Raw genomic sequence first — 27,859 nt, forward strand, 5'->3', positions numbered from 1 at the left:
GAGCAAAATTTCGTTTTTAATTTCACGAGATTATACAAAAAAACATTCATTCACTGAAGCGTCGATTACATATCTGTTATTTTATTATCTTCTTGTGTTTATGGAAAAAATTTGAAAATAGTCATTTTTTGTTATACTCATTAATTATATGATATGGGAAATAAATCAAAAAGAAAATTTAATAACTATTGTTGCAAAATAACTTGCATGTCTTGGCTTTTATTTTTGCATGTAGATTTATTTTTCCAATTCTGTTTCACACTCTTTTCCGAACAGAAGTCTCGCAACATTGAAAATCCAAATTCATTTGTATATCCAAGTTTGCAAAACATTGGATGCATTTATCAATGCAACAACAAAAATACTGCAAATGAAAAAACATGTGAAGCATATTTTTCATACGAATTACCACATATATTTGAGCAGAAGCCCAGTTCTTTGCTAATTTCGACAAATGCAATCAACTCTTCTGTTCAATTCGAAACAGTTGCAATATCTCAACATTCGAATTCATCGATTGTGATTTCTCGAAGATTATCGAGAACTTCCCTCAAGCATTGCATTCTGTTCCATTCAAGAGAAAAAAAGAATGCACTTTTCACATGTGATGAAAGCGAGCTTCTTCTCGAGAGCATTTCCCTTCAGTTTTCATCCGTTTCCAATTCACTTTATTTTGTATCATCTTCATTTCCAGTATCTTCTTCTTCGCCGTCCTTGTCCTGTTGCCCGTGTATCATATCAATCTCTGATTCAATTCTGTCATCTGCAGAAATATTGAATGCTCCTTTGTTATGCACTGAAAGTGATACACAAGCATCACTGAAAAGCTGTCTATTTTCAAACATCACCGAATTGTATGACAGAAATGAAGCGAAACACAAAAACGGCTTATACTCAACTTCTTTTTCGTCGTGTGTCTTTTCAAGCGTTGAGGATGCCTTCAATGATGGTATTTCTTGCTCCATTAATTCACCTTCATCCAAAAACTTTGCATCTTCAAACTCAACATTCTCAAAATGCTGCCGCACAAAAAATGAACCAACTCGTTACAATACATCTCAAAGGTATTTCATCGGAGAAGTTTCGTTTGTAAATTCACTTTTTGAAAAGTGCATTGCAAACGATAACGTGAACATAAGAGGTGGAGGAATCTTCTGTGCTGGATCATCATTGACGCTATCGGTTGTGAACTGCAGCTTTTTTTCTTGCGATGCAAAGCAAGATGGTGGAGCAATTTATGTAACAAATTCGAATTTGAAATCAATCTCAAATTGCTATTTTGAAAATAACACTGCCAGCTTTGGAGGAGGAACATACTTCACATCCATGACAGATACAGTTGTTATTGAAAAATGCACATATTTTGGGAACATTGCACGATCTTGGGGACATGATATTCGATTTTATCAGATGCAAAGTTTAATAAACAATGCAATTATTGAATCTTGCCTTTTTATTGGTAGGAACACAAGCACAAATGGCAGTAATTATTTTGACCCTGCTCCAAAAAATTTATATTACAGCAACTGCTATTGGAGTGATTTTCACTCTAATTTGGGGAGTGCAGCCCTTTTCATGGATTGCCACGAAAGTTGGGTTTCAACTCCTCCAAGATTCCTTTTCTTGTTTTTCCACAACAATACAAGTGGGGGTAATCACGGACATGACTGTTGGCTGAATTCTTCATTCAACATCACCAACCCATTTGCTTATTCATTTTCAACAACTCCTGCAAAGAGAATGTATTTCATGGAAACATCAGAAAGCAAGGAATTCAACAGTTGGATTCCACAAGGAACAATGATATATTCAAAAACAGGAGGAGCAGACACAGAGGGATGCGGATTGAGTGCATTGTCTACACCGTGCAATTCATTGGAATATAGCCTTTCTCGGCTTCAAGAGTTACGAACTGGCCTTGTGAACATGCTGCAAGCAATATTTCAACCTGAAGTACTGAATATTGGAGAGATGACAGTCACAATGAAGGGAGATGGAAAGGATGTCACAGTGATCAGCACCTCGCAAGTTTCGCAAAGTGCCTCCTCCGTGATTGTTTTATCCAGTGGCTCCCTTTGCTTGACAAATGTGAGTGTGGAGATTGAACCACCATCCTCCTCACTGACTGTTCCTTATTCATTGGCTGCTCTGACACATCCACAGGGAAGGATTCAACTCGATAACATCCTCATTTCTGGATCTGAGGCAAACAACAATGTTGTTCATTCTGTTTCTTTGCTCGATGTTCAAAATGGTTATCTTGGTTTATCCAGCTGCATGATATCCGAAATAGCTGTGGATTCTTTGCCTCTCATCGCATTCCAAGCTCCAGACCAGTTGGGAATGAAAAACGTGCTGATGGCAAGCATCTCGCGGAAAAGTGGAAATGGAGGTATTATGGAGATGGAGGTTGACGAGCAAGAGATTGTCAGTTTCGACAATGTGACTTTCATGAACTGCAGCTGTCAACAGGGGAACGGAGGAGCCATGTTTGTTGCTCTGAAAACAAGCAGCATGTTCACTGTTGGGCAGGATGTTGCTGTTGACTTCAATGAATGTTGTGTTCCAACAGATGATCAATCGAAGGGAAAAGGTGGGGCACTCTATATCAAGGTGTGCTCAGATGAACCACTGTTTATTCTCAATACCCTATCATTTGAGCGATGCAATGCCTGGAAAGGGAAGAATGTGTTTGTGGAAGCAGTGAATCTGAGAACATGTGTGAATGAAAATACTATCAAATTCGAACGAGATGGGATGCTGGAAGACGATTTGATGGGTTTCGAAAACAACGATCCATCGCATTTGATTCCGCTGAGGTTGTATCTGAGCGGGACTTTTGTGCCTCCAGTGCATGTGGGAGGACCAAACAACAGAGATTTCAGTGGATGCGGATATGTCAGTTATCCGTGCTCAACATTAAAGCATTCAGTATCATTGAGATTTTCAGCTGCAGATAGATTGCTATCCCTTCATTCTCAGTTTGCCTGGAACGAAGAGATGACACTTGATGGTTTCGCTTGGAATATCTGCTGCGAGCAAGAAAACACATCCATTTCATTCAAACCAGTTGCACCCGTTGAAGGAGATGGATTCATAGCATGTGCTTCTTCATCTCTCTTCCAAAACATTTGCTTCACGCTTTGCCACCAACCAGAGTTTTCATTTCGTTCACTTCTTGTGGGTCTCGGTCCATCTCTGTCAATTGCAGATTGTTCGTTAAAGATGGAGAATGATGATTCAGTTCTGACAAATTCATTTGCTGAAATCAGAAAAGGGACTTTTTCAATCAGCAATTTTCACATTCAACAACTCACAGCTGATCTGTCATCACCTGCTCCTTCTGCGCTTATTTGTGTGAGTGAGGATGAAGCATCTATCGATGCAAAAGGACTCATATGCAAACAGCTCATAATGAGAAACAAAGGAGATTTTCTTCGTTTATCGTCAGGAAAATCATCAGAAATCAAAAACAGCGTTTTTGAGGGAGGAAGCTATGCTGATGGCTGTTGTGTGCAATGGACCAATGGCCAAACACTGAAAGTGAGGAATACTTCATTTGCAAGCGAAATTCGAACAAGTGGCAATGGCTCTTGCATAAATGTGAAGGGAGCAAGCGAAAATTTCAAATCGATGATGATCACGAACTGCTCCTTCGACAGCTGCTCTGTTCAGGAAGATGAAAGCTGTGGAGGTGCGATATGCGGAATGGAGGATGCAAAATGTGGGCTGACTGTCTCTGATTGCATATTTCACTCGTGCACAGCTCCTGAAGGATTGCTGGGAAAGGGTTATGGGGGTGGGATATGCCTGTATTGCAGCAGCGAAAGCGATGATTTGTTCTCAATCGCTTCTCCTGTATCTTCTCTCGAGTATCCAAACAGCGCTGCAATCGGAAAGGATTTGTTCATTCAGTCGCCGAGTCTCACAAACACCCTCACAAACAAAACACTCACGTTTGTTGCTGGCTCTGCAGATCTGACAGATGATTCAATGAGAGGATATGATGGGGCAGACAAAGTCCATGCAATACCTCTTGTCTATTTTTATCGTGTCATCACAAATGAGGTGTGTGCATCGGAAACAGGTCAAGATGTGGCACCCTGTGGATTTGGCACATATCCATGCAGATCTGTCTCATTTTCGTTCAAAAGACAGAACGGAAGCAAAAGCAATGTTGTTCTTTCACCTCTTTTCACTCTGGCTGAAAGCGTTGTTGCAGATGGAGAAAAAACATACACAATCGGCGGAGTGGCTGAAAGGAGCGTCGTGATTGTGCAAGGTGCAAAATCACCAGAAGCAGGTTTGTTTTGCTCGAGTATTTCCTTGGGCTTTTCAGTGATCATAAATAGCATTGCCTTCAAGCTGCCAACAACTATCCAGACACACTCCTCGCTTATGCATCACAAAGGATCAGGAAACATGCATGTGGAGAATTGTGAATTTGAACCTCAAGAAGCAGTGGAATCCCATTCATTCTCGCTGATCGCAGCAGAGTCTGGAGATATCACAATCAGTGATTGCTCTTTCAAGAACATTGCTTTTGTGGCTGCTTGCATTGCGAGCTGCAGTGGATCTTCTCAAACGCTGATTGATAAAGCAACCATCACAAATGCAACAACTCTGACAGGAAGCAGTCTGATCACAGCAACCACCTCCACGGCAGAGCTAACTGTGAGAGATTCATCATTCACATCCGTGGCCAAATCTAACTGCGTTGCAATCCAGACAGCATTTATCCAAGCTCTGACTTTGAACAATACAGATATCGAGAATATTGAGCGCAGCAGCAACAACGGAGGTGCTGTGGAATGCACTGTGGGGAATGGCGGAAGTGTGGTAATCGAAGGCGGAAGCATGAAAAAATGTGTTTGCGAAGGATGGAACGGAGGCGGCCTGCATATTTCTGTGGAAGCAGGAGGGAATGTGCAGGTGGGTAACACATCGTCTGCAGAGACAGCCATTGAAGAATGCAGCTCGAAGGAAAATGGAGGGAAAGGAGGGTATGGTGGAGGGATATTGCTGTTGCTGAGTGAAGGGGCACAAAATGTGATAATCAAGAATGTGCTGTTCACGTTGTGTTCAGCTCCTAAAGGAGGAAGCAACATATTCATGGAGGCACCTGTGCTTGAGAATGTTGCAAAGGCAACAGTTTTGGCACACTCGTTCAATTCATCTGTGGAGGATATGCCTGTTTTTGGGGAGCTTGGAGGCTTTGATGGAAGCAACAAAAGAGATGTGATCCCCTTGGTTCTGTTCTTTCGTCGGCTGAGCTCAACTGCACATGTGTCTGGAACTGGGATCGACTACTACAAATGCGGATATGCGGATTTCCCTTGTCTGACAATCCCGTTCAGCGAGAGTCTGATGAAAGAGAGCAGTGGAGTGATCTTGGTGGAGAGCTCGTTCAACATTAAGGACAAGATAGAATTGAAGACGAAAAACATGAGTATCAAAGCCAAAGAGAGCAGAAGTGAAATCAGAGTGGGTGCTGGAGGAGGCGGATCAAGCGGAGGAATGATCGAAACATCCAAGGAGGTGAATATCGAACAGATATCATTTGTCCATCCTTCATCTTTGGGAGAGGCAATTTCATTCCTGTTTATGTGCCTCAATGAAAGGTTGTGTTTTTCAGATTGCCAAGTGGAAATGGAAGCAGCATCGGGGCTGACATGTTCGTTCAGTCTGATTGGAGTGCTTGGAGGAGAACTGAAATGTGAGCATTTCTCAGTGTTAAATTCCAGATATGGCTCGGTGGAAATGATTGTTCTGGATGGAAGTGGAACGAACAATGCTGTCAAGTGCAACATGAATGATGTGAATTTCACCGATATCACATCTCGTTCAGAAAAGGGAATGATGAGTGTGAAATCGGTGCAGGAGTTTGGAATGGAAAACTCGAAAGTGCAGAACACAAACCAAATGAACTGTCCTTTCTTCAGCTTTGAAGGAACAGCGAATATAACAATGAAGAACAGCACTTTCAGTGAGATAAGCAGACAGAATGGGTTTGGAGGATTGATGAATGGGAGAGTGAACGAGAAAGAGAAGATCGAAATAACAAACTGCACAATGGACATCTGCAATTCTACTTCGGAAGATATGTGTGGTGGATGTGTTCATGTGGATGTGGGTGATTATGGAACTTTTCTATTCGATGGGAACGTTGCAACAAGGTGCAAAGTGTTTGGTGATCGCGGCTTTGGTGGAGGGCTGTATATCATTTTGAACACACTGAAGTCGAAATATTCGCTGAAGATGATCGAGTTCAGCGGGAATGAGGCAAAGAGGGGAAAGAACATTTATATTGTCTGTCCAACACCAAGAGAGGCGATTAAGCCGACTCTGTTTGACAAATCAGCAGATGAAAACATGGAAGAGGAGGAGCTGTGGGTGTATGACACATCTGGAAGCATGCCTGATGGTGAGTCGCTTCGGAGATATCTTTTTGCCTCTGATGCTGAGATAATATTTCTCGATACAACAAACGGGACAGATTCTCCTGAGTGTGGCACTGATCTGTATCCGTGCCAAACAATGGACGCTGGCTTCACAAAGATGACCGATAATCAGTCCACGCTGCACATTCAAGGTTCAACGGAGCTGAACCGTGATGTGAACAGAGCTGGAAAGTCTCTCACTGTTCGGGGGAAGGCTGGACATTCAACGCTGAACATCGAAACCAATGGGCATTTTTGGTTGTCTGAAGGTTCAAAAACACACAGTCTAATCTTCAATAATATCAGATTCGCACTTCTCGAACAATCAGGCAGAAGCGAGCTGATAAATGCACAAGCAGGAACATTGTTCCTGAAAGACTGTATCTTTGATGAGAGCGAGAGATCAGACACCAAGATTAAATACTGGCTTCTTGAATGCAGAAGGGCTGAGGCATCCTTCACAACTGTCATCATCAACACTCTGAGTTTTGAAGAATCTGTGGGGATCGCAAGAGTTACTGAAGGAATTATTGAAATGGAAGATGTGAACATCAGCGATGTCAGCTCCAAAGGAAATGGACTGATTCAGGGTTGTGAAGGATCTGACCTTTTGCTGAGAAACATCAAAGCAGAGAGTTGTGTTGTTGAAAATGGGCAAGTGGTGAGTGTTTCAGGCAAAGCATCGTTGTCGATCACAAAAAACAGCGAATTAGGAACATGCGAGAATTTGAATGGAAATGGAGGCGCCGTGAGTGTGAAAGGCTGTGCAAACGAAGAGTTCATATTTGCAAATATTTCTTTGCAGAGCTGCACTGTTGATGAAATGGAAATGAAAGGAGGAGGATTCTTCTTTGAATTCACAGAACAATATTCAAGAACATTCTCAGTAATGGATTGTTCTTTTGGGAGCAACAAGGCAAAATTCGGAAAAGATGCGTTCATCAGCTGTTTTGATTTGAACAATACAGTCACTTCCGAGCGATTTGCAAGGTTGAGCGGAGATGGAGAAAATGGCACAGTGGAAATGATGGGGACTGACAATGTGAATTTCAAGAACGAAAATGTGAATCTGATGCTGTTTTTGGTGCAAGGGAAATTTGAAGTTGTGAAGGTGTCGCCAACAGGGTTGGATGTTCTGGGCTGCGGAAGCTCAGAACACCCTTGTCAATCGCTTTGGAGAGGATTTCAAAATCTGGTTCCTGAAACTCGTGAAAGGCAGATACGCATCAATGGGAGTGCGACGGTGAATGATTCATACGATCTTCATTCATTCCTCACGATTTCATCTTCGACCGATAAAACAGCAGAACTCTTGATAAACTCGAAAATAGAAAGAAGAGAAGGAACATCAGTGTTCAGCAGCACAATGTCTCTCGCATTGCACTCAATATCACTTTTGATGCCTCAAGCATTCGAAAACGGTCAAACTGTTGTTTTTGAATCCAACGCACCATCTGGCATGCTGGATTTCCAATCTTCATCATTCAATGTGGAGAGAGAAGGAGAAATTGCATATCAGCTTGTGCACATGGCAAGTGGGTCGCTTTCGTTGTTCAACTGTTCTATTTCCATTTTCCGCTTTTTCCAAACACCATTTGTTGCATGCGGATCGGTGCAGCTCAGCAACTGTAACATATCAAAAGTGTGCACATCAGGAAGTGTAGAGGGAGGGGCACTACGTGTGTGCTTAACGAATAGCAACAACGCTGCAATCAATGAGACAACAGCTTGCAAGTGCACGTGCGAAGCGAAGGAGGGAATGGGTGGATTCATGTTCTTGAACAGCACAGACTCATTGGAAGAGAAACCATTATCCATCATTTCCTCTGTCTTTGAAGCCAATGAAGCTGCATTGGGCAAAAATATTTTCGTGCAAGCATCTGATCTGAATACAACAGTCACAGAGGATGTATTTGCCTTCGATTATGAACAGCTTAAGGACAATCCAGATCTGTTTGTTGGAAGCGACAGATATCAAAACAATGTGGATTTGTTTGTGTTCTTGATCAGATTCAAGAGCGATACTGTGTTTGTTTCATCATCTGGATTCGATGTGAAGCGGTGTGGGAGCGAGTTCATTGCATGCAGATCATTTTGGAAAGGTTTTGGCCAGATAGATCAGGCGAAACAAGAAAAAGTCATGCTCATCGATAAAGCAGCAGCAGTCACAGATCAATATGATGTTTCGAATTTCACGATAAAATCATCAGTGAAGATGGCGCTGGAAGAGGCATCTTCTTTGTTGTTTGAGACAAAAAATGAAAGCAATGAGATTTGCTTCTTTTCTAATGCCCACAAGCTGTCAGTTATTGATCTTGCTCTGAAGATGAGAAAAGTGGAAGAAGGATCAAGTGTGCGTGTGATAAAAAATATCCAAGGCATCCTATCACTGGAGGACTGCTCCTTCGAAACATCAGCAGACAATGCAGGAGCATCATTCAGAGCAGACGTGCTGTTTGTGATGATGAACAGCGGAGAGTTATTTGTGAAGAAGTTAAAAGTGAAGGCAATCGTAAGGAAAGATTTGTTTTACATCAGCTCTGGATGCTTGTGCAATTTTGATGGAATGGATGTGAAGGAACTTTCGTCTGATTGCGGATGTGTTGTGAATGTGGAGCAGCAAGAGAGAAATGCAAATGCTGAACAAGCATATATCTCTATGAATGGCTCACTATTTTCCTCAGTTGTCCGTTCAGATGATGGCAGCTGTGTTGTCAAAAGCTCTTCAAATGTTCCTCTTTCACTGGATATCAATAGCTCCACATTCGAGTTTTGCAGATCACCCGAATCTGAGAAAGGAGGAGCGATTTTTGTGAACTTGGCGTCTGATGGGGTGTTCAAGTTGAGTGGCTCAAATGTGGTTCAATGTGGATGCTCGTCGTCAGCTGGCAGAGGAGGTGGAGTGTATCTATGTGCGAAAGAGGAAGGATCATTGAAGTTTGTGTTCAAGAACTCCAGCTTCGACTCCAACAGCGCAAAGACTGGAAAGGATATCTTCATCGAATGCAGAGACATTTCTGCTCAAGTGAATGAGAGCCAGTTTGCGATGGATCTGAGAGAGGGATACTACAACCGTGTCAACGCCATCTGGGGCATTGATGACAAGCATCAGAGCGAGATTGATCTGATGGATTTCATTGTGGTGTATCAGTCCTCAATGATATTCGTTTCTTCGGCAAATAACAAGAATGGCGAAAACAGCAGGAAGTGTGGAACCACAAAAGTGCCTTGCTTGTCTCTGGGATATGGGCTCAGCCATGTTGTGACTGATGATGTGCCCATGCTCGTTATTGATACGGAATGCGTTCTCCAAGAAGAAGTGGATCTGACTGATGTGTCAATGAGACCGCGCTCATACGAAGGAGGAAGGATTGTACTTGTTGGTGGAATTGCTCCAACGAGAAACAGCTTGATGAGAGCGTGGGAAAGGGTGAAGATTGAGATGCTGAACATCACTCTTCCATTCTCAAATTCATTTGCCCATCTGTGTCTCTTGGAGATAAGCTCAGGCATTTTCGAAATGAGCAGGTCGGTTGTCAGCACCTCAGACGAATCAAAGCATGCCAAAGCAGAGTGTGTGTTTTTGTGCTCAGATGGAGAATGTGTGCTTTTCGATGTGACAGTTTCGCTTTTGGACTGTTCATGCGTTGCGGAATGCAGTGGTGGTGCTCTGAACTGCTCCAGCTTGTTGTTGGCTTCGCTTGATGTTTCACAGAACTGTCTGCAAATATCTGGCAGTAGCGGAAATTGCACTTTTGCAAACATATCGGCTCGTGATATCCAGTTGGATGATGGATATGTGATTGCAGTTTCCAGCCAGTTTCATCAGCAAAACTCAATAGCGACTGAATTTCGAAAACATCTATCGATATTTCTTGGTTCGCTTTCTGCAATCACTGGAAAATCAGATCATTCAGGAGCCATTTATGTTGAAGGAAGCTCACATCAGATCGAAATGAACAGCTTGTCAGTTGAAAATATTTCATCCAAGGCAAATATTGGAAGTCATGCTTCTTTTTCTCATTGTTCAGATATTTCAATAGAATCATGCTTGTTCAATGGAGATAAATCTTTGAGAAATTCAAATGCACCAATGAATGAAAAAACGAACATTTGCAAATGGAATGGCTCATTGGTGGACTTTTCAGATTGCACAGCAAAGATCAAGGATTCATCAATTGCGAATTCCAGTGAAGGAGGATTATCAGTGAGTGGAGGTGAGACGGTCATTGACGCTGGTCTATTTGTGAATAACAATCCATCGATTGGAAAATATTCCTCAGCTCGGAGAAACATATTGTGTTCGGATTCTGCTCAGCTGAATATCATGAGCTTGAAGGGAGGCGATGGGGTTTATCCCAATTCATCGATGTGGATTCTGAATGAAGGATGCACTTTGATGGGGATTGTTGAGGAGCGAGCATCGCCATTGTTCATCCCCACACTGCGACGGGTGGAGACAGAAGAGAAGGAAAGGGTGCTGGATGTTGTGTTCAGGGGCACACTTCTTCTGCCATGCAACCTGTCGTTTCGGGTTGTTTCGTCGGTGGGGGATGTGGAGCAGGTGGAGACTCACGAGATAAGTGAGTCTGGGTTTGTGAGCGAAGAGGAAGTGCATGGCACAACTGGGTTGGAGATGGTCAGAGGAGCAGAGGCGAGTGCAGAAGTGAGTGTGTGCATCTTGTTTGGGGATGGCCATTCTCCCTCGGCAACTGAGTCATTCATCCTGAAGAACAGGAGCGAGACTGATCCAAAGGGAGATGAAAGGATTGTTGAAGGAGGAAAAGAAGGAAAATTTTCATGGGCATTGATTGTTGTTATTTTTTCAGTTTTGTTTTTAATTGTCCTGATTGTATCTATTATCATGACGATTCGATGGAGAAAGGCAAGGAATGAAGCAGAAGATCTGAGAGAGATTGTGAATGAAAACATCAGAAAAGATCCGAAGGCGTTTGAGATGGTGACGATGGAGATGTCGCCTGAGGAGCAGTGGAGAAGAGCTGAGAGAGAGGCAGAGAAGAAGAATGATGAGAGGATCAAGAAGAGAATATATGATACGAATATGCAGCATTCTGAGTCTTCAGAGCATTTATTGAGTGAGAGTGGATCGACTGAATACATCTTGGGAAGAGATTCAGACAAGATCCCTCAATGGATGCTGGAGAAAGATGAAGAAGAAGAGACAAGAAAAAGAACACCATCACCATCCATCTCATCCACTTCAACAACTGATTCTGATTCGACTTTTGTTCGATCAGAGAGTTTGTGTCCCACAACCTCATCAATGTCGAATCTGGTGGATGCAATGGCCTGTTCGTCTCCTCATGAGAAGCTGATTGTGGACTTGAGGGATTCTCTGTTCATGTTGCTGCATGGAAGGAATAAGACAAAGGAGATGGCGATTGGCACTCTTCAGGAAAGAGAACAAACAGCTGCTCAGATCCTGTTCTGGGTGGCAAATGGAGCTCTTCACTCATTTGATGAGATGGAAAACGGATTATCTTCACTGGCCAATCTGAGTCCACACATTGTGTTGTTCTCCGAGCACATGGTGATCTGCATTGTGATGCACTCTGATTTATTGTCCGATGATGACTCAGATTCATCCTCCATATCTTCATCGACTGTTGTGACATCTGCCAGTGATGATGATGATGATGAAGATTCTCTTCCCTCATCTGCCTTTGAGGATGAGGATGACTTCAAGAAAGAGTGCCTGAGGTGGAAGGCACCTGAGCTGCTGATGAACAAGAAGATGGGGGCAACCAAGGAGTCGGTGGCATTCTCGATCGGGATGATGCTGTGGGAGTGCCTGACGCTCCAGATTCCGTTTGGTGATTATGAGGCAGAGGTGGCAGGGCAGAAGATTGTGAATGGGGAGAGACTGGAACTGAGGAGCATTGAAACTTCTCAGTTTTTGCGAGTTGTGAAGTGCTGTGTGGCATGGAAAGCAGAAGACAGGCCATCGCTGACTGAGCTTCGGAAGGAGTTTATCTGTTTTTTTCCAGCAGGCGCAACAATGCTGACGATTACAGATGCAATCAGAATTGAGAAATCGAGCGATGGGAACGAAGGATATACAAGAAACAAATGAACTGTGAAATCAAATGACTGGAAAGGTTGATGAGGGAAAGAGAAGGAATCGAAGAATTGATTGGGAAATGTTTTGTATCTTTAATATTATTTTTGAATGAATAGAGAAAGGGTTGTTCCGATAAAATGATAACAAGCAGTTTGTTCATCTGAATAAACATTTTGTTTTGATGTATGTATATTCGTATGAAAATTGTGTTGAATTTGGCTCAGTTGAGGGTTAGTAAATATTCATAAATAATTTTTTATTTAATTTTTATTTTTATTTTTTATTTTTGATTCAGCTTTATGGATTTGATTCCACTCAAAAGAAAGAAATTTTTGATAATCGTGAAAATATCCTTCATGAAGTTGAAACATGTAATATATAATTTTTTTCTTTAAAGAAGTGAAAAATAAACTTATTACACACAAGAAGAATTGTTATTTGGAATGAAAAAAATACTAATTTCTATATTTTTTAATGTTTTTGAATATATTGAAAATTATTATTAATACATTGAAATGAATGAGTAAATGACAAAAAAAGCCAATAAGTATTCAACAAAGATTTCAACAAAAAAGTTATCATATAATAGAAAAATAACAAGAAAAAAATGGTCTTCAAAAATAAAACTTCTCAATTGTAAAATTTTTAAAAAGGATATCAGGAATGAATAAGTGCGAATGAACTGATATTGACCCATATTTTCTATTGAGGATGCTTGTCTTCATGGGTTGATTGAATATGCGATGAGTGTAGAGTTATCGAATTGGTACGATGCTGAGTCGAAGAAGATGAAGCAGGCGCAGATGCAACTGCAGTTGAAGTTGTAGCTGAAGCTGAAGCTGAAGTGGTGTTGTAAGTTGGAGATGTAATCGAATTAGCATCTGCGGTGGTCTTTGATGATGGCTCAGCAGCAGTAATTGCAGCTGTTGATGAAAGTGAGGATGAGCTTTTGCATTGCGATGAAAGTGCTTTTTCTTCAGAAGAAAGAAACTCTTCAATGCGAGACTGTTCAAAGGAAGGGGAAACTGTTGTAATATTTCTTGAAGGCAAAGTTGTCTCAGTAAAAAGTGACGGCGATATAAAATTTGGGGAAGATAAACAAGATGTTTCAAAGGCAGTTGTTAAAGGAGAATTTTTAACAAAAGAATTCGAGGAAGATGCAGGTACAGAAATTTGGGTCGTTTGCAGTTGTGGAGAATGAGAAGATCCAATAGATCTGAAAGGCGGGGTTGAAGAATCGGCGCTTTGAAAATGTTCGGGGATCACTGCTTGAGACAAAGCATTGGAAGAAGCATCTGCAGGAAGAGGCAGAGAAAATGAAGGTGTGTGGAATGGATGGAAAGAAGCAGTTGAAAAGCACGAAGAATGAATTGAATGCAATGGAACTGCAGAAGTTGACAAAGATGGAAGTTGTTCGTTCGGAAAACTCTGCTTTGATGAAGAATTAGCAAAGGTTATCAAAGCAACGGGCTTCGATGCATTGCTTTTGCCTGCTTGGGCAACTGCCCCTTCATTGTTGCTGACCCCAACAAATCTCTTTTCAGCATTTGTCTTTTCAGTATTGAGTTCTTGCTCATTTAATTTGGACAGTTCATTGCGAAAATCTGCTCCTTCTTTTTTGGTGTGCATTTTTTCTTCTCTTTTCACAACTGCCTCGCTCCATCTATTGCGCATGACTTTTGGTAATTGTTGATTCATTTTATTTTCTTCCTCAAAGCATGCCATCTCATCTTCTTTAAAGTTAACAGAATTTTTGTTTGGACGTTGAGATGTTGAAAGAGCCAGATCACTTTTAAAACTTGATTCATTCGGGTTAGCTTTTTGCAAGAAATTAAGAGGAAGTTTTTTATTATCTTTAACCGTTTCTGTGGGGCCTGATTCAAAAAAGCACTCATAATTTCTTTCATTGTTTCTCTCAGGAAATTTGGATTTATCGAAATTCGCACAGAAATCTCCATAATCTCTTGAACATAAACGTGGAGGGTTGTATGCTGGAGATTCTGAAGAAAGCGAAGATTGCAACGAGAAAATGGGATGAAGAGGCAAAGGCGATGAAGGAGGAGGTGAAAGAGGGAGCAGCAGAGTTGAATAATTCTGTTGAGGAAAATCAGGCGCCAGCATAGTTTGTTGACTACAAGAAGAAAACTGAGATAATTTTGAAGACTGTGAAAATGAAGTTGCTTGTGGAGTAGTAAAGCCGAGGGATATTCGAGAACGACAAGGAGATGTTAATGAGGAAGAATCATCAGCTCCGCTTATGCATTGATCGATTTGCATTGAAAGCTTCAAAGAATTGCATTTATTGGAATTGCAGGCAAGATTTATCGATTGAGAAACATGTTCATCTTTACAGCTACAGCTAATTAAGCATCCGCTTCGTTCAACATTTGAGCCTCTTTTTAAAATTGTACCATCTGACCGAGCTCTGAATTGCAATTTATGAACCAACGGATAAATAGAACCTAAGTGATAACTAAAGTGATTGCCGTTTTGATTGTGTGCTGTCGCTTGAGTGATTGATTGAATGCGTTCAATGCCAATTGTCGCTGGACGTGTTGCTGTTTGATGAAAGAACCGAGTAATTGTTTTGAAATTCTCTTTGGATTCCAAATCAGTTAAAGAAGTTAAAGAGGAAAAATGATGTTCGAAATTTGATTGGGTTGGAAAAATTATTGAAAAATCAAGAAAGCTTGATGGCTCTTCCAAAGAGGCGATTGACAGTGGTTGAATTACTGAATGAGGAAGAATTGAGGAGCTTTGATGCGATGTTTCCGGAAAGGAAATAGATTGCATCGAAGTTGAGGAAGAAGTGTGAGCATCATCGTTACATTCATTTACGATGTCTGTGTCTGCCCAAATGGAAAATGGCAGAACATACTGTGCAACAATGTGTGGAATAATTTTCATTGATTTGCAATCAAATGTGAGGCTAATTGTACCAATAAAGACCACATTAGAAGAAGGATGCTCAGAATTCTTCTCATCAAAGGATGTTTGGTCTTCTGTTAAAATTTCATGTTCGTTCGCGTTTGTTAATTTTGCTGTTGCATCCAAAGAATGGCGCCTTGTCTCACCAGATCTTTCAGTTTCTTTGAAGTTGCTATCACTGTCTGTGCTTTCCACATCTGTATTCACATCCTTTTCAGGAGAAATAGAAGAGCTGTTGATTTCAGGATGAATATCCTCTTTTGTGCTGGCAAGTGATGTTGATTCTGTTTCTGCATGTCTATCAACATTATTTCCTTTCTCTCCGCTAAAAGAATCAAAATCATTTGCAGAATCTGACGGCTGGCTTGATAAATGCAATTCACATCTTTGGTCAGGTTCTTCCTTGTTGATTTTTGGCTGCTCCAAGACTTCATTTGAGCAACATTGTTTCGTTCTCTTTAGTTCCTCTTTTAAGTTGTATTCGTATTCCACTGTAAATGTTGCTTCGCATGTATTAATTGTTGACTCCTGTTGTGCGTCTTTCATTGATTGTTTGTCTGAAGATGAAAAATTTTGGAATGCATTGATCGAATTTTCTAAGTTTTGTGCAGGAAGTGTTATAATTGTATCATTAACCCTGAAAGGGAAATGAGCATGATGCAAAAAAGCGTTGACAGAGATGCAAAGCTGCTGAATTAATGCTTCCACATTTGAATCTGAAATGGAGTTGTGTTCTTTTATAGGCTGAATTTTTTCCGCTTTCGCCTGATAAGGAATGCTAAGAGATGAAGACGACAAAGAAATGGAAGAAGTTGGCTGCTCTGATTCAGAAGAAGCAGTTTCTTTTTGTAATGAACCATCAGAAGATAAATTCATTTTTTCAGTCGAGGCTGTCGATAACGAGGATAAAGTCGTCAATGTTGAATCAACAGACAAATTATTTGAAGCTTCTGAAATGGTTTCTCCTTTATCTTTCTTTGTAGTATCTAAATATGCTGTGAAAGCTTTCATATCTGCATGAACAACGTCGATGCAGACTCTAAATGAAGTTTGTGAGAGTTTCTTCAAACAATCAGCAGAATGCTTGCTTTCATTTGCCAAAGGAGTTGAAATAACAGAGTCATTAGCTGATATTCGATTTGTCTGTGGTGTTGAAGGAGGTGGTGGAATCATCTGCAGTCTGTGAATGGTCGGTTGAGACAAGCAAACTGAATTCAGCGGAGGAGGAGAAGGAAGCAGAGATGGATACAGATAAGAAGGCAGCGTATGACTATGCAAAGGATCGCAAAGCGTATCAGTAGTGCTTTCAACCAAGTTATTTGAAGTTGGATGCTGAAATGAATGCTCGCTTTCCAAAGATAAATCTGATTTCCTTGAGGCTGAATTAATCGGAGAAGCAGGAAGAGGCATTATGGAAGAAGATTGAAAGCGCTCCATGTTTTGAAGACATTCCACTGAATGCTGCTTTTCAGGAGAGATCAGGGCGTATGAAGGAGAAATACAGAAAGCAGGTTGCATTGCATTACCTTCAAACAAAGAAGAATTCATGATCTCTGCTTGTGAAAGTGTCTGTGGTTGAGAGTTGACACATTGACTCGTGCCACTGTTGATAGACAATGGATATGAAGAAACAACAGATGATTCAGAAGCAGAGGCAATAGGTGAAATCTTTTGTGAAGAATGATCAAAACGATTTGTTTGTGTATGTTCCATTTGAGGCTCTGAGTTTTGGCCCATTTGAATATTAAATGGCGTTCCTGTGATGCTGATATTGCTTCCAGAATGGCAGTCATTCAAAGGATGTGTATTGACAAAAGACGAAGTAACTTGAAATCCTTCAGAACCGATTGAAGGAAATTCTGTCAAAGAAGAATTTGAAAGAGGAGTATCGTTTGACGCGTTTCTGTTATCCAAACTTGCTGTTCTTTCGTTTTCAGCGCATTGGGATAGCAAGCAAAGATGTGGATCAGATTGCAGAAGTCTTCCTTTTGCTGAAGCTGACGCTTGAACATCCAATTGGAATGAACCAGATTGATCGTGGTTGCTATCCATCTTTTCGTTGGCATCAAAACCAGTTCTGAAAACAACGTGTTGTGTGCTTATGAATTGTTCTCGTTCTCCATTTTCTTTATCTTTTGTAATATATCCATTTTCATTAACATTTCCATTTTTGATGAAAGATGGGATATTTGCCATTGTTACTTCTCGTTCAGAGGCTGCGGATTCTGATTGCTGTGAAACTTGTGCTTGAAGCATACTGTTACATCCTTCACATTGCTCACTGGAAGTGTTGCGGTTGTTTTGCTGAGAAGCAGACAAAGAAGGGAAATGCGCTCGCTGAATGAAGGCATGATCCTGATGTTGCGTTGATTGCGGATTGAATAGCTGCTGAGAACGCACATAATTCTGAATGAATTGTTGCTGACGTTGCTGTCGCTGTTGCTGTTGCGACTGTTGAGCATCGTGATTATGAAAAGTTAAGTCCGCATGGAGCTGATGATACTCATCAGTATCCCCTATCAGCGGGTCAGTTATCGAATATCCATCATTGCCATCCCTCTGAAAGCATCTTTGCATTCCAATGTTTTGAAATGGAATTTGCTTGTTAGAATTGTCAACAAACAAATATTCTCTTTGCGTGTCAATCTCGTTTCGTGGGCTTCTTTCGCTTTCGCTATTCTCTTCAAAAACAGGATATTCGTCGCCTTCTCGTTCTCTCAGAAGCTCCATCTCTGCCATTTCACTGAACTCATATTCCAATGCATCTCTTGCCATGATTGATTCCTCAGTTGCCACTTGTTCTCTTTCATCATTGCTGTAGTCAAAGTCAAGCGTGTAATCATTATAGAAAACGCGGTCTGCTTTCATCGCGCTTCTTTTCTCTTGTTCTGAAATGTCTGCTTCTCCATCATTTGATGATGAATTAATCGAATCAACATGAGATGCAAAAGACGATTGAGGAAGAAAACTTCTCCTACTGTTGAGATTGTCAATTCTCGTGATCTTGTTGTTTTCTGCAGCTTGCACTGCATATTGCGAGTAAAGCATGCTCTGAGCCAGCGAATAAGGCTGCATTGTCTGCTGATTCTCTGTCTGTTTTTCATTTTCCCTTTGAAAACGTTGCTCGTTCTTCCACATCTCTATTTGTTCTGCTTCATACACTCCTTCATCACTTGCATTTTCAGCATGGCTAAGTTGTTCAACTGCGCCTGTGTGTGTAAATTCTGTCCGTGTTGGAGCTCTGTACTGAAAATCAGAGCTTCTCAGCTTATCAGTAACAAAGGCAGGTGGCTGGTATTGAAGCATCGAGAAGTTTGGATGCAGTTGAAGCGGAGAGTCTTCGCTTGGCTGCTGCAGAGGCAGCATTTCTGGTTCAATTGTGAATGAATATGGAAGCTGATCCACAGAAATGTCTCCTTCATCAATGTATTGGTGCCTCAATGCTTCTTCTCTCCTCTTTCTATCATGAAGCGCTTTGGCTGATTTTCTTTCTTTCTCTTTTGCAGTTTCCATCTCACTTTCTCTTCTTCTCGGCTTCCTCGACTCATTTCTCCTCAGCCTCTCCTTTCTTCTCTCTTCCTGCTCGATTCTTTGCATCAACCGCCGCTGATGCTCCGACGTGCACTTGTTCGGCTGCACCCAATAGCCACTCGACACAACCACTTTTTCGCGCAGTGCTGCTTTTTCTCTGTCTCTTCTTTTTGATATGCGATCGTGTCGCTTTGGCCGATCAGCGCTGCTGTTGTGTCTCCATTGCCTTCTTCTGAACATATGATGCTCGTCAAGATTTCTTTCAATAAAACTCTCTGAATAATTGGAATTATTGTAGAATGAATCATTTTCGACTTTTTCTCCTTCTCCTTCTTCGCTTGCTGCATCGTCAGCATCCCTGCCCCCTTCCTGCTTCATCTTCAGTCGCTCTTTCCTTCTCATCCACACTGCCTCTTCAGCCTGCCTCAGCTGCTCTCTTTGCCTCAGAATGGTGTTTGAGTCACGTATTCTGGCTGGCAGTGGAGAAAAGCTCAAAAAGGCAGACGGATACATCTTCTGCAGAAACGCCACATGTTCTGCTGGATTAAAAGAAGAGGTGTTGGATGAAGAAGCAGATGACGATGAAGTAGAAGAAATTGAAGATGCAGAAAATGATAGAAAAGATGGCATGTGCATTGTGTGACTGGCAGTTGCTGTGAGATAAGAGTATTCTGGTGTGAACTGCTGATAATCAGATTCTGTGCTTGTTTGGCTCAGCAGTTGATGATTCCATTCAATTGCATTCCCTTCATTGTCCATGAAAGTCTTGTCTGTTTCTTCGCTGTATTCCATTTTCTCTCTATTTCTGGCTTCTTCATCTTCTCTCCAATATGCATGCGACAATGAAAAACACCCGTCATCACAATCAATTTGACTGCGAAAAGCAGAAGGCGACTGAAACGACTGCTCTGAAGAAGACATTTGGAAGGCTAGTCTGTTTGCTGTGTCCTCTTCTGCCTCTGAGTGTGCATCAGAATCAGGTTCTGTGTCTGTGCTTGAGCCTGTTGAATATTCAGCCTTTTCATCTTGCTCAATTTCTGTCTCTCCTTCGAGGAAATAGCGCAGCTGTTGTCTGTTTGCTGATGGTTGGAATGACTCTTGTGGCAATTCTGTTATGCCGTCTTGTGTTTGAGCTTCTTTTCTTTCTTCTTTTTCTTCTTCTTTTTCGCCATTTTCGTGTGTCTCTTCTGCAGCTTCCTCCTCTTCCTCCTCTTCATAGTCATAGCCATCATCTTCTTCTCCCGCTTCTTCTTCTTCTTCTTCTCCATCTTCTTCACTTTTCATCATATCATCTGCCTTCCCGTCACCGTGAAACCTTCCTTCAATCTTGCCTCCCTCCTCTTTAACTTCATTCTCTAACAAAACTTTCTCTTCTGCAAGAGAATCAAAATACTTCTGTTGGAGTCCCCGTTCCTCTATTTCCTGTTCATCTTTTGACTCTTTCACATCAGAATGGTCACCTTCAAATTGATCTTCTTTGGTTTCAGCTGGTTCGTCATCATTGTCAACTTTTTCATCTTCCTCGACTTCTTCCTCCTCTTCTGTTTCATCATTATTATTAATATCATTGTTTCCATCCTTTTCATTGCATTCATCTCTTTCTTCTGCACGCTCCTCTTCATCCTCTTCGTCATATTCTTCGTATTCTTCGTATTCTTCCTCTTCCTCATCTTTTGCCCAATGAGCATCATATTCGTTCACATCAGCATCATAGTCTTTATCAATTTCTTCCTTCTCCTCCAAATCTTCTTCCAATTCGTCCTTCCACTTAACTTTTCTTATCAATTCTCTATTCTCGTTTCCTTCTGCATAACATTCATTGCTCTTTCCTTCTCCTTCACTTTCATTCGTATAATCTGTCTGGAAAGGCAAAATAGTGTGAAAGTCTTCGATGTCTTCAATATTTTCGTTGTCTCCGCTCTCTTCCACTTCCTCTTCCACTTCTCCTTCATCATCTTCAACATTTTCATAGAAACTGTAGTTAGTATCATCATCAATTTCATCATCATCAACATCTTCTTCTTCTTCTTCTTCTTCTTCTTTTGTTTTATCGTTTTCAAATTGGATATTTTCTTCTTCAAATGCAACTCTATCATCATTGTTAAAAATTCTTGCCTCCCTTTCTTCTTCCTCTTCTTCTTCCTTTCCCTCTTCCTCTTCCTCCATCCTGCTTCCCCCAAATCCTGTTGCAATCTCTGTAACATCTCTTTCTATATCTTTTCCTTCACTTTCTTCCTCGTCTCCTTCTCCTTCTCCTTCTCCTTCTCCTTCTTCCTCTTCCTCTTCCTCTCCTCTTTCCTCTCCTCCTCCATCTTCCTCCACAAACGATCCATTCAATGAAAAGTCTTCTGGTCTGAAATGGCTCAAAGACGATGTTGTTCTGTTCTTCCTCTCAAAATCCTTAAAGAAAGTGAGCTGTCTGTCGTCTATCAGCTCAAAAGGCATCTCCTCCGACGAATAATCTTCTCCTTCTTCTTCTTCTTCTCCCTCTTCTCCATCATCTCCTTCTTCAATATCTTCAGCATCTTCGTTCTCTTCTTGTTTTATTCTGTCGCTTCGGCGTCTTTCAATGCGTTTCACCCAGTTTTGCTCAGCAGCCAGCGTTTGCTCATACAATTTCTCTGAAAAACATCCAAATTCTCTTCTGTCTTTCATGTTTTTCTTTGTCATTTCAAATTGCTTGTAATTCTTCTGCTTTGTTATTCTGCTTTCTTTTGCATTTATATCTTCATCCTCTCTGTCATTTTGCTGATATTTCATTTCTTCCCTTCTCATTTCAATTTCTTCTCTTCTTCCTCTTATTTCTCTTCTTTGCCTTCTTTGTCTTCTTCTTTCTTCGTCTTTTCTGATGTTCCTTGCCAAAATGTCTTCGTGCATCATTCCTCTTATCTCCTTCAGCCGACTTTCTCTTGTCATACACCCTGTAACAGTATTGTTGGTGGATTTATTAGAAGAGTTAGCTGGTTTGGTTGAAGAAGAAAGAGAGGAAGAGGAGGAGGAAGAAGAAGAAGAAGAAGAAGAAGATGATGATGATGATGATGATGATGATGATGATGATGAATGAGAAGATGAATGTGAATAAACGGATAATGTTGCACGTAATGGAGGAGACGTCACGTGTTGTTCTCTATCGTTGTTGCAGTCGTCGTAATTGTTGTCAATTAACTTATCAATTTGTGCTTCTTCGTTTTTATCAGAAGAATCTTCACTTGTCTTTCGAGTGACTGATAATATTGCTCTGTTTATTGCTTTTTGCTCTTTAACATTATTTTCTGTATGTTTTTCGATTGTTCCGTCAAATCTCCAAATAACTCTGTTTTCTGCATTCATTCCATTCTGAACATTTTCTTTTTCTCTTTCTTCTTCTTCTTCTTCTCTTTCTCCAATCTCTTTGTGTTTTCTGTTATTCCTTTGAGTAATTTGCATCTCCCTCCTTCTCTTCTTCGTCTCGTGGAGTCTTCTGTAATATCTTCTGTTCTCCCTCACCCTCTCCCTCTCTATCTGCCTCCTCCTCTGCTTCTCCATCTTCTTCTCTGCCTCATAAACTTTTCTTCTTTCTCTTTCTCTTTCTCTTTCTCTCGCCTTCTCCTTCCTCTTCTCCTTCTCCAGTCGGCATAACGCCTCAAAATCTGGATTGTCTGGAAGAATTGTGGAAGAAAGAGAAGAAGAAGAAGGGGAAGAGAGGGAGGAAGAGAAGGAAGACGAAGGTGAAGGAGAAGGAGAAGGGGAAGGTGAGGGAGAAGGAGAAGGAGATAATGAAAGAGAAAGAGAAAGAGAAAGGGAGAGAGAAAGAGAGGGGGAAGGAGAAGGAGAAGGAGAAGGAGAAAGGGACGGATCAAAAGATGGAGAACGTGAAAGAGAATGAGTCGATGTGTATGTATGAGATGGCGAATGGGAAGGCGATAGCGAAGAGAATGACAAAGCAGGTGAAGAATGATTAAGAGATACATTTGCAAAGCCATAGGACGCTGAAGATGAAGCAGAAGAGGAAGAAGAAGAGGAAGAAGAGCCAGAAGAATCAAGCGAAGCCAAAGAAAGGCGAGAAGCTAATGAAACAGAAGACCACGAAGTGGCTGGGGAGGCGTCTGAGCCTGTTTTGTTGGCAGGGCCAGGGGCAGGTGGAAGTGCAATGGAAGTGAATGAGGCGAGAAAAGAGAAGGAACGGCCGATGGATGAAGGATGAGGGGAGATGTGTGTGGTGGATGAAGGAGAAGAGGAGGAGGAGAAGGAGGAGGAAGTGGCTTCGTCTGATGGGAACGTGAGTGAAGAAGAAGAAGAAGTAGTAGATGATGATGATGATGATGATGATGATGATGATACCACTGATGCTAATAATGTATCTGTGTTGTTTGAAAGTGGAAGCATTTTTGGTTTGTCTGTCTGGAGAAGCTCAGAAGTTTGATGGTGTTCGTTTTCTAATGGTGCAAAGTGTGAGTGCATAGCGAAGAGTCCAGATGTGCTGCTGCTGCTGACATTATCAATGACATTGTCTGGTGTTTTATTCATTTTGTTATCAATTGCATAAGAAGAAGAAGAATGTGATAAAGAAGAAGAAGAAATTGATGATGATGATGATGAATTCCCAGAAGACGAAGAAGACGAAGAAGACGAAGAAGACGAAGCAGCAGCAACTCCAATCACATCATTAAACCCTTCCACAGCAGGTTGAATTCGTCCTTCTTCATTCGCATTATCTTCCTCATTTCTGACCCAGCTGAATGACAACGGCTGCTCATGAAAGTGAGAAGAAGAAGAAGATGACTCATTCACACAGGAAATATCCGTATTGTTTTGTGGTTGTGCCAATTTCTTCATCTGTTGCGAATGCTGCTGTCTTGTTTGAGACTGATGATGAATGTGGTGGTTGTGATGAAGAAGCTCATCTTTCTCACTCGCTTTGCTCTGAAGATGTCTGAAATGCTGATGTTTGTGTGATTCATGCTGCTTATGCTGTTCGTGTTGTTTCTCGTGTCTATTTTGCTTATGTTGATTGCGTTGTCTGTTATACTCATTGACTTCATTGTAAAGCTTGTTGTGTGAGTGAATGTGGTGATGTTCGCTATGACTCACAAATGGATCCATCAATTGTTGCTTCTCCTTCAACTGCTTCTGCTTCTGCTTCTCTGCTTTGTTCATTCTTCTCTCATTTTCATCTTCTTCAACTGCTCTTCTTGCCTTCCTCTCTTCCTCTTCTTTCATCACCTTCTCTTTCTCTTTCTCTTTCTCTTTCTCTTTCTCTTTCTCTTTCTCTTTCTCTTTCTCCTTCCTCCTCTTCCTCCTCTCCTCCTCTTTCTCCCTCATTCTCTCTTCCTTCCTCCTCTTCCTCGCATTCTCTTTGTCTCTCTCCCTTTCCTCCTCTTTCTCATCCAAAAACGTCCGGAGCAGCCACAAATGCCCATCAAATGAAACATCCGTCGTCTTGCTGATCAAATCGTTCCGTTGCAGCCGCAGAAGATGCAGGTTGTGCCGCAGCGACGCCTGTGTGGCTTGTGCACTGCTTTGATTGCTCTGGTTGATTTGATTGCTCTGAAGGCTTTGGACACTGCGAATGCTGTAATTATTGTGAATGTCTTGAATATCTTGCATGCTTTGTACATTCTGATTGTAATGAAATCCCTGATAATTCTGAAAGTTCTGAAAATCCTGTTTATTTTGAATGGTTTGCGAGTAATTCGAGTAATCCAAATAATTCGAGTAATTTGTGTTCTGCTTCCGAAGCCAGCCGCCGCTCAGTTCTGTCTCTATGGATTGCTCAAGAAGCTCTCTTGAAGACAGCAGACGGGGTTGAGATGTGGATGAGAGAGAGGAAGAAGAAGAAAGAGAAGAAAAGGAAGAAGAAGAAGAAGATGATGATGATGAAAGAGGTGTGTAAAGAGGAGAATGCGAAGTGATGGAAGAAGTGGGTGTGTGAGGTGAACAAGGAGTATTAGAAAGATAGGAAGAAGTAGAAGAAGAGGAAGAAGAAGATGAAGATGAAGAAGAAGCATAAAAATTATTAAAAGCATAATGTGTGAATGGATTAAGAGGAGCATAAGGTGTATGAGATGTGTTTGGGGTGTTGATGGTGCAGGGAGGGAGAGAACGAGGTGTGTGGAAGGAAAGAGGAGGGAAGTCAATGGGACGAAGAGGAGGTGTTTTCAATGTGGAAGGAGAAAGAGAAGAGGAAGATGAGGAGGAGGAGGAGAAAGAGGAAGAAAGTGAAGAAGTTTGATTGGATGAAGGATCTGAGGCGGATGTGGTTGTTGGTGTTGGTGTTGTGGATGAAGTGGATGAAGAAGGGGTTGCAACTGCTGTTGAAGGTGAAGATGAAGAAGAAGAAGAAGAAGATGATGATGATGATGATGATGATGATGATGATGATGATGATGATGTGGCTGTTGTTGAAGATGAAGTGAACGAAGCAGCAGCAGGCGGAGATAAGTCAAAAGGAGAATAAGCAGAAGAAGATGATGATGATGAGGGTGAAAGAAAAGAAGAAGAAGGATGATTGTCAAATGAATGATTTTGAAATGGAGCAGTTTGAAATGCGTTTGATGTGCGGTGTGTGTTGCGGAGAGGAGGAGTGGAGAGAACAGAGAGCAAGTTGAAGAGCGATGGAGGAGAAGAAGAAGAAGAAGAAGAAGGCGAAGAATTCGAAGGAAAATTTGAAGGAGAAGAAGAAGAAGTCAAAGTTTGAGAAGAAGAAGGAGAAGGAGAAGAAGAGGAGCTGCTTTCTGGAGTGGCGAATTTAAGTGTAGAAGTCTGCTGTGTTGAGGGCATTGGATCAACAGAAGGAAGAGATTGAGAAGGATTTGAGGAGAAAGAGAAAGAGAAAGGAAAAGGAGAGGGAAAAGAAGAAGGAGAAGAAGAAGAAGGAGAAGAAGAAGAAGGAGAAGAAGAAGAAGGAGAAGAAGAAGAAGAGCGGGAAGATGAGGTTGGTGTGGTGAAAAGGGGGTGTGAAGAAGATTGGGATAAGAAGGGAAGGATTGAAGAAGGGGATAATGAAGAAGAAGATGGAGTTAGAGAGGAGGGAGAAAGAGATGAAAGAGAAGAAGAAGAGGAAGAAGAAGAGGAGGAAGAGGAGGAAGATGAATTAGACATAACAGGAACTGATGAAAAGGGAGAAAGTGAATGGGGTGTGGTGATTACAGAAGTTGGAGTTGAAGTGTTGTAAACAGAAGATGATGAAGGAGAAAGTGAATGTGAAGGAGAGGAAGAGGAGGAGGAAGAAGAAGAAGAAGAAGGAGAAGTTACAGCAGAAGAAGTGGTTGGAGTAGAAAGTGAAGAGGAAGAAGAGGAAGAAGAGGAAGAGGAAGAAGAAGAATTTCGTTTGTCTGATGATTGGGGCGTGTGAAAGAATGGAGTGAGCTTCAGAGGTGTAGTGTACGTGAGAAAAGAAGAAGACGAAAGAAGAAGCGAAAATTCGTCTGAGTCAGACGAGAGAGAAGAAGAGGAAGAGGGAGAGGATGGAGATGGCTGGTGGGTTGTGGAAATGTTATGATCAGATGAAAGATTTGAAGAAGATGAAGAATCAGAAGAAGCTGAAGAAGTTGAAGAAGTTGAGGTGGATGTGTTGTGAATGGGAGCTAAAGCAGATGTGGATGATGTGAGTGAAGTCGGAGAAATCGAAGAAGTTGAAGAAGAAGAAGAAGAGGAAGAGGAAGATGAAGAGGAGGAGGATGAAGAAGATGATGTTGAATCATCGTTTGCGGAAATATCATGAATAGAAGAGTCAGATGTATTCGTGGAGTGATTGGATGTGGAGGAAGATGAAGTGGAACCAGAGATCGATTCAGAAGTTGCCTCGGGCTGTGATGGTGATTTGTTGGTTGTGTCTGAAGAGGAAGAAGAATTGTTTTTGTGAAATGAAAGCAGTTTCTGCCGAAGAGCAGGGGAAATGCGGTCTATAAGAATGCTCCTCAGAAGCGATGGGGTTGCTGAAGCAGGCTTTTGCACGGAAGGAGAAGTATTTTCTGTCAACTGAAAATTTGAAGTTGAATCTTTTTGAGTCTTTTTTTCTGATTCCTCTGTTTGTTTGTGATCGGGTTGTTGTACGATCTTCTTTCTTTCTGAGGATTCTTTGTTCGATGCGGAAATGTCATCTTTCTGATTTTGATTATCTTGCTTTTTTAAATCGAGTTCAGATAATTTTGATACCATCGGTGGGTTTGACTCAAAAAATTGATCTGATTGAGGAGAAGCTTTCTTTTGTTCTACGCGCGGCGGGCGAAATGGAGGTATTGACTGAAGGTGAATTCCACGAGGTCCTTGCATTTGCTGAATTTTTCTTTGTTTAAATTGCTGAAACTGTAGGAAGCATGATGAAGGTTCAGACAAAGAAGTTTCAGATGAAAAATAATTAGATTGTGAAACCTGTACTTGCTGTCGTTGGCGCTGTTGTGGAAATGCACGAGATTGTGAAGTGGAATTTGTTCTACTTGACCAGATGAGATGAACAACAGACCCAGTTTGAAGTCCTTCAAAATATTAATAATATTGACGAAATTTTCAATAAAACCATGTTTATAAAAATTATTAGTTAATAAATTGATTTCATTTCATTTTAGAAACAAAAGCGTTAAAAGCAAAAAGAAAAATCGATATTTCATAAAAAATCAATATCAAGTTAAAATTAGCTTTTTGTAATATAAAATAAATAGCTAACCTAGGTCAGATAAAGTCCGACCATCTGGGAGAACTCTGTCTCCGAGAAGAAGATGGATTCGGCTAGCTTCACAATTGTAGTGTCTTGCAAGCCCTCGTTTCATTTCACTTACTTTCATGCTTTTATCAAAAAGCATGGTTTGAGATTTTAATCCAAAAGCCACAATGGTAATTGAAAGTACAACATCATCGCAATCACCACTAGAAACTGGTTGTTGCTTTGGCATTGATCTCA

General features: G+C 41.2%; 2 protein-coding genes across 2 annotated transcripts; one reads left to right on the forward strand and one right to left on the reverse strand.

The window, feature by feature from the left end:
- Nucleotides 1–153: 153 nt before the first annotated feature.
- MONOS_2269 (uncharacterized protein) lies at nt 154–12,985 on the forward strand (the record flags this gene model as incomplete). The annotated part of the gene is made up of 1 exon (XM_067872180.1): nt 154–12,985. The coding sequence occupies one exon, from the start codon at nt 154–156 to the stop codon at nt 12,532–12,534; it is 12,381 nt and encodes a 4,126-aa protein (XP_067733749.1). The 3' UTR covers nt 12,535–12,985.
- On the reverse strand, nt 12,960–27,851 carry MONOS_2270fu2271 (uncharacterized protein; the record flags this gene model as incomplete). Its single annotated transcript, XM_067872182.1, has 3 exons — nt 12,960–27,267; nt 27,334–27,437; nt 27,626–27,851. 3 exons carry the CDS (start codon nt 27,849–27,851, stop codon nt 13,225–13,227), a joined length of 14,373 nt encoding a protein of 4,790 aa, XP_067733750.1. The 3' UTR covers nt 12,960–13,224.
- Between the last annotated feature and the right edge of the window lie 8 nt (nt 27,852–27,859).

The sequence above is a fragment of the Monocercomonoides exilis genome (genome assembly GCF_001643675.1).
Source record: "Monocercomonoides exilis strain PA203 chromosome Unknown scaffold6-2077815, whole genome shotgun sequence".
Classification (NCBI taxonomy): Eukaryota; Preaxostyla; order Oxymonadida; family Polymastigidae; genus Monocercomonoides; species Monocercomonoides exilis.